General features: G+C 47.8%; 1 protein-coding gene across 1 annotated transcript in view; it reads left to right on the top strand.

Annotated features, from left to right (window-relative positions):
• The first annotated feature begins 242 nt into the window (after positions 1-242).
• Positions 243-6,184, top strand: part of BCL10 (B-cell CLL/lymphoma 10) — a 17,084-nt gene continuing 11,142 nt past the window's right edge. The window contains exons 1-2 of the mRNA XM_019501550.1: positions 243-363; positions 5,328-5,616. Coding sequence (XP_019357095.1) covers positions 283-363; positions 5,328-5,616 — 370 coding nt within the window. The 5' untranslated portion in view covers positions 243-282. The remainder of the gene's footprint in view (positions 364-5,327; positions 5,617-6,184) is intronic.

Genomic DNA, 6,184 nt, shown 5'->3' with positions numbered 1-6,184 from the left:
GGAACGAATCCTAAAGCTGGACGAGTGTTTTCCTGTTTCAAGCAGGGGGGAGAGTTCGAGCTTTCTCTGCCCCGGAGGGGAAACAGCAGCAGCCAGGCCCGCTAGCGACGCGCGGCTAACTCCGGCCCGGCCCAGCCGGGCTGTTCTCAGCCCGCGGCCAGGCTCCGGCTCAGGCCCCGCCCCCGGGCCGAGACCGAGACTGGGGGGGGCGTTCCCGGACGTGGGCGGGGCCCGGCGCGGCGCTGAGCGGAGCCGGAAGCGGCTAGTGTGGGGGTTTCCGCCATGGAGGGGCCGGGGGTAGGCCCGGGCCCAGGGTCTGCGCGGCCACTCACGGAGGACGAGATGGCGGAGGTGAAAAAGGAAGTAAGCGACACGCTCCTCCTCCCCCCGACCAACCGCCGGGCAGGTCCTTGCCGCCCCGGGCTCCCCGCGGGGCCCAGCGCTGCTTCCCGCGCGTACCCGGGCAGGGCGGGGCCCGGGGTCTTGGCGCTGCCCCGGCGCCGCTTCCGCACGTGGGGGGAGGGAGCAGCCCCCGAAGAGAAGGGCAGGGCAGGGGCCAAAGGCCGCCGCTGCCGCTTCAGGCTTTCAGACCCGCCGGCACCTCCGCGGCGCTGGTGTTCGCTGGGCGTGGGGACCCTCCCGGCCCTCTGTGCGCGGTGAGCCCCCCCTCCGCACCTGCCGGGAGGGTGCGGGCTGCTCAGGGGGAGTGGGAGGGAAAGCCCCAAGCTTTACAGCTGTGGCAGTTCAGCTGCAAAGGGGAAAGCGGCAGCAGGTGCCCGGCCAGGCCCGAAAGGAGGCGATGGGAGACGCTTCTGCACTGCGCAGAGCGGAATGGCGCAGGTCAGGTCGGTTCAGCGTAGACTGAACTGCTCCTTGGCAGGAATGCAGCAGTGGCAGCTGCCTCGCTTGGGATGTTGCTGAGCTGAGCAAAAGCATTGAGGTAACTGTACATGAAGTGTGTGAGGCATTTCGGTTGGTCCATCTGTTTGTTTGTAGCGCGTGGTTTAGAATAACAGGGAGAAAAAGAACAGGAAGTGACTTTAAGAAATTCAGTTCAGGGGTATCAGAGCCTCAACCTGTAGAGCCAAGTCATCCAGCCTGCAGGAAGGCGCAGGACTTGCCAGGGTTTTGGGGGTGGGGCAAGCAGGGGGTGGAGCCCGGGCCCAGATCCATAGTTGGTGAACCCCATGCTCCGTCACCCTCCTCCCTTTCCCCACTGCTGGAGGCAGGTTTGGATGTGTCTGCAAAGTTAGCCTCGTGGTCTAGATCCCACAAGTTTGACGACCCTGATCTGGTTTGGATGCTCAAGGCAGAGTCATCTTTGTCTTCTAAACTAGGGCTGTCCCACTGGCGGTCAACAAGGGGTTACATTTTGGTTCCTGGGCTCTCGCAGGGCAGCAGCTCCCCCCATAATTCCAGCTGCTGTAGCAGCCTGGAGCCCCCTCCCACTGGCTTCCCCTTCCTACTGCTGTCCCTGTCTAAAGGGGTGGGGTGGTATAGGATGGCACAGCTGGCAGTGCAGGGGGAGGCTGCAGCTCAGGATGCCTAAGTGGCACAGCACAGCTGGGAGCTAAGCAGTGAAGGGGTGGGCTCAGGGAACAGCAGCAGCAGGGGGCTCTGGCCCACAGGGTGGGGGATCATACAGCCCCTGGGGCCCACGGCCTCCACTAGTGCAGCCTCTGGCTACTTTGAAGATTGACATCCCAAATGTTTGTCCCACCTACATGTAAAACCTCAGTGACAAATTCCACAGCCTCTTCAGATAATCTTTCCCAGTGTTTCAACCATCTTTGTTGTTAGGTTATGTGTTAGGAAGACCTCTCTAACTCTTCCCAGTAGTCTCTTCTCCAGGCTAAATCCCAGTTTTTGTAACCATTGCATGATGGTTCCCTTTTAAAAATTAATTTTACTGATTCTGTGTGGCCCACCAGGTTAACTTGCTTTCAGTGTTGTGTATCCATATCTTTTTCTTCCCCGTCTCCCGCTTTTTGATAGTTCAGTGAAGAAGTTTGTGATCGTCCAGTGTTTATGTAACTTACCTGAAGTGCTTTGTCATGATTTTCTGAAACATTTTTTGTTAATGCTTCTCTTTAAGGAAACAGAAGAGAAATATTGCACTAGTTAACTAGAGGTTGCTTTCTTAAAAGATAATCCTTTATTGCATATGTGCTGACTTCAGTGTAAGTCCTTTAAATTTAATTTGATGTGCTGACTTGCTAATTTTGCACAAAGGAAAACAGTAGTTATGTCACTTCAGCTGTAATCTTGTCAAGCCCATAGCTAATGAGAGTTGGGTCAAGTCAGTCCTTGGATCTGAGATCTGTATAGAAACCTAAGGTGCTGCAGGAAGTGATGTTAGTAGCTGATGCTGTTAATACTGTTCTGAGTCGGTAAGAGATAGTACCAGTTTGATAAGAGTTGCCAAGGCACTCTTAGAGGAAATGTAAAATGGACGTGTATACTGCTTGAGGTTAGTAGAACTACAATTTCTGCAAAAGCATTGTAAGCTTTGTGCCTCAGGCCAAATGCCAGTATTGGGATTAAGAATTTAAGCTTCCAAAAATGGATTGGACATCAAGAATATCCAGTTATGTGAGTGGAAAAGGAATGTTTTAAATTTTGTGCTTCAGGGTTTTAGTCTCTCTCCAGCTCTAGAGATCAGGATAAGGTCTGGGGGGCTGGAGGTGTAGGAAGGCAGATTCACATGCCTTCTGCAGGTTTTGATATCTTGTGTTTGTCTTCATGGGGATACTAGTGAAAGTTTCAGCAAAAATTAAGCTGCTGGGTGGGACTGATGTGTACAGTAGACTGTTTGCTATAAGCTTTCCTAGCAAGCCTCTTGCTGTTAGCCCTGGTTGTCTTGAATCCCTTAGAACATCTTATTTAATTGGTGCAGAAGTCTGTTATGGGTTTGAGGTAAGTATTTTGGATGTCTTTCAGGTACAGCCTAGTGCAGGGGCAGGAAATTATTTTGGGAAGAGGGCCGCTTACTGAGTTTCAGCAAGCCATTGAGGGCTGCATGACAGGCAGCCCAGCGCAGATAAATGTTCATTTTCTAAATTTTTTAGGGGTGCTGCGGGCTGGATAGAATGGCCTGGCGGGCCACATCTTGCCCACCCCTCGTCTAGTGCAACCTTTTGGCCCTGTGGGCTAGGTGAATGGCACAGAGCTGGTCCACAGGCTGGATTGGGCCCTGGCACCCCCCTCACCCCAATCCTGGATAACAGGGAAGGAATGCGGGGAAGGGGGCCCAGTGACACCCACATACCCCAGGATTGGACCCCTGAGAGTTGGCTCCACCCCCCACATCAGGATTGGCTCTGGGTTCCAGTACTGCCTCCACATGCTGGGATTGGGCCTCAGAGACCTGGCGCTGGCCCCTGTGTGCCATGATTGGACCCAGCCAGCCCTGCATGCTGGCAGATGGTTTCCTGATCCAGCACACAGGGCCTGAGACTCACCATGGACCTGGAAATCTGGCACCAGGGCAGTGGTGCCACTGTTCCCCACCTGCCAAATTTCCAGACACATGGAGAGCCCTATGGATGGGTTGATACTGCGCTGGGAGTTGACCATGCATGGTCTAGTTCATAAAATGTTTGCCTCAATATTGCTGCCATAGATGGAATACTGCTGCCCTTCTTGGAAAAGTAAGTTCTCACCTTTTTAGTAAAAAAAAAGTTTTCTTCTGTCCTCAACTGCGTCTTGAGTCCGTTTGTCTCACACTTGTCTCCGAGAGTGCAAGCACCTGTGTAGCCCCTTACTTTATTTAATTCTTCCTCTTTGCCCACCCCTCTTCTCTTTTTTCCTTAATAGAGCAAGGAAGCTGTGAGAGGTATTCAACTTCGTAATCAACAAGTGGTGTATTTTTGAGCTTCTTTTAACTTCCATACAATAAAAAATACTGACAGGAGAGTAGTGAAATAAGGTCTTGCTTCCACTCTACTCCTGAAGGTGCAACTCAAAGTGGAAGAGTGAAAGTACGATACAGGTGACAGAGAATGTCTTTGCTTATGAAGAAGGGGAAAGAATAGTGGTTGGTACAGAGACAAAGAAATGAGACATGAGGCACTTTTCATTAGAAATAAGACATAGTTTAAGGATTAGAAAAACTGCTTAAAATTCTGTCTTCCACTTTCCAAAAAACTGTAATATATTAGATACATTCTCTGATTTCTCTGATATCTTCTATATGTATGTATGTGTGAGCATGAGACACTTCTCTTTTTAAGCCAAAAGAAGAACAATTTATATAAGGTAAAAATAAGGAAAACCCATTTGCCTTTCCATTCGCACACCTATAATGATATGTTAAGGACCCACTGGCCCTCCTTCACAGTACAATGGAGAGGGAGAGAGAAGCAAGAGCATGCATCAGCATGCTTTACACACATGAAATGTGGCCTTGTTTGACTGTTTCTGTTTGTGTAAAATTGGGATTTAGTTTGCATTTTTTTTCTTTAAGGCACAAACTCAATGCAGACCCAAAGCCCTAGATAACTATTTTTACCCCTAGTAACATTAGTCAGTTCCTCAGCAGCAGTTACTTCGTGGTGGAATTATGAATCTCCGACATTACAGTGATATTGTAAATGGTAAATATTTATCTTTTTTTTAGGAAAGTCACACAGGGCAAATTAATATTTATCAAGTCATGTTTCCATACTCAAATGTCTGTTTTGAACAGACATAAGTATATAGATTAAAGGCAAACCATCCTTAACCTAGCTCACTGGTGAGGGATTAAGCCTCAATTACCAGTCATTATTTCTGGTTAACATTTAAAATGTATTTGTCAACTGAGTTTGGTTTAATGGAAAATTAGTCAAATGTGAAAGGTTTCTCATGGGTAGATACAGGGCCGTCCTTGGAGGGTGTGAACTGGGGCAACCAGCCCAGCCCTCGCGCTTTGTGGGGCCCTACAGAACCAGGCGGAGAGGTTGCAGCTGCAGTTTAGCCCACCCAGCGGGTTGAATGGCTCTTTGCCTGTTCTGGCCAGAAGCTCCGGCCCCCACCTGTCCTGCCGTGTCCGGTGTGCTGGGGCTTTCACTTCCTGACATACATATGCTGTGGTATAGGGAGGGTGGCCCCACGCAGGCTGCTTTGCCCTGGGCCCCGCACCCTGCTAGGATTATTTCTGGGTAGATACACGTGGCAATACTCAAGTCGGTGTACAGTAAAAGTTACATAGGGGAGCAAAAGCCTCTCTGGCTGTTATGTAATGACACTCGGGTCTCTGATTCTTACATGTTACTTGATATACTAGATAATGACATCTCAATTTGACATTTTTATTTTTTAGCATGTTATTTCTGTCTTTCTTTTAGGCTTTAGAAAGGATGCGTCCTTATTTATGTGACAAAATCATAGCTGAGAGACACTTTGATTACCTACGATCAAAAAAAATTCTTACTAGAGAGGACGCCGAAGAAATTTCTTGTCGACCCTCAAGTAGGAAAAAAACTGGCAAGTTATTGGACTATTTAGCAGAAAATCCAAAGGGACTCGATACTTTGATTGAATCTATCAGACGAGAGAGAACACAGAACTTCCTCTTAGAAAAGATAACTGATGTGGTGTTGAAGGTCAAAAATGAAAAACTTGAAGCTCTCAAAGGTGAGTTATTTAATAGTAAAGTAGAGGATATTTTGAGGATATCTGTAAAAAAAGTAAATCAGAAGAACTGTCATGTTACCTTACTATTTTTTTTAAGCATTTTTCTTTGATAGTAGGGTTTCAGCCTTTGAAGTCTTATCTTGCAGGGCAAGTCAGTCCTGTCAGACTTGTACTTAAACCCCAAGGGGTAAGTGTAGAGTCTTCTGTTTTTTACCATGCTAATCATAGAGATGCATAACCACAAAAGTGAATTACGTTATGCTCAGGGATCCTAGTTTTCTCTCTTTAAAAATCCCAAAAATCTCTTTATAAAAATTCTAAAATTCTCTCATTAAAACCCCTCAAATCCGTGTTTTTCCATGATTAAAATGAAATGCCATTATATGTAGATATCACTTGAACACAATGTTTTATTGATATATTTACAATTTTAAAGCAATTTGGAAGCCTGCCAATGCCTCAGTTTATAATAAATTCTAAACACCTATATATTTTGGTGTTTGATTTTTTTTATCATGGAAAATCAGAGCTTATAGGTCCAGCTGCAGCTATTCTCCCCCCCCAGATT

Source organism: Gavialis gangeticus, unplaced genomic scaffold (assembly GCF_001723915.1).
Source record: "Gavialis gangeticus isolate Ggan-Ray unplaced genomic scaffold, GavGan_comp1, whole genome shotgun sequence".
Lineage (NCBI taxonomy): Eukaryota > Metazoa > Chordata > Crocodylia > Gavialidae > Gavialis > Gavialis gangeticus.
Note: the sequence above shows the minus strand (reverse complement) of the source record. Positions and strands in the feature narration are given on the sequence as shown.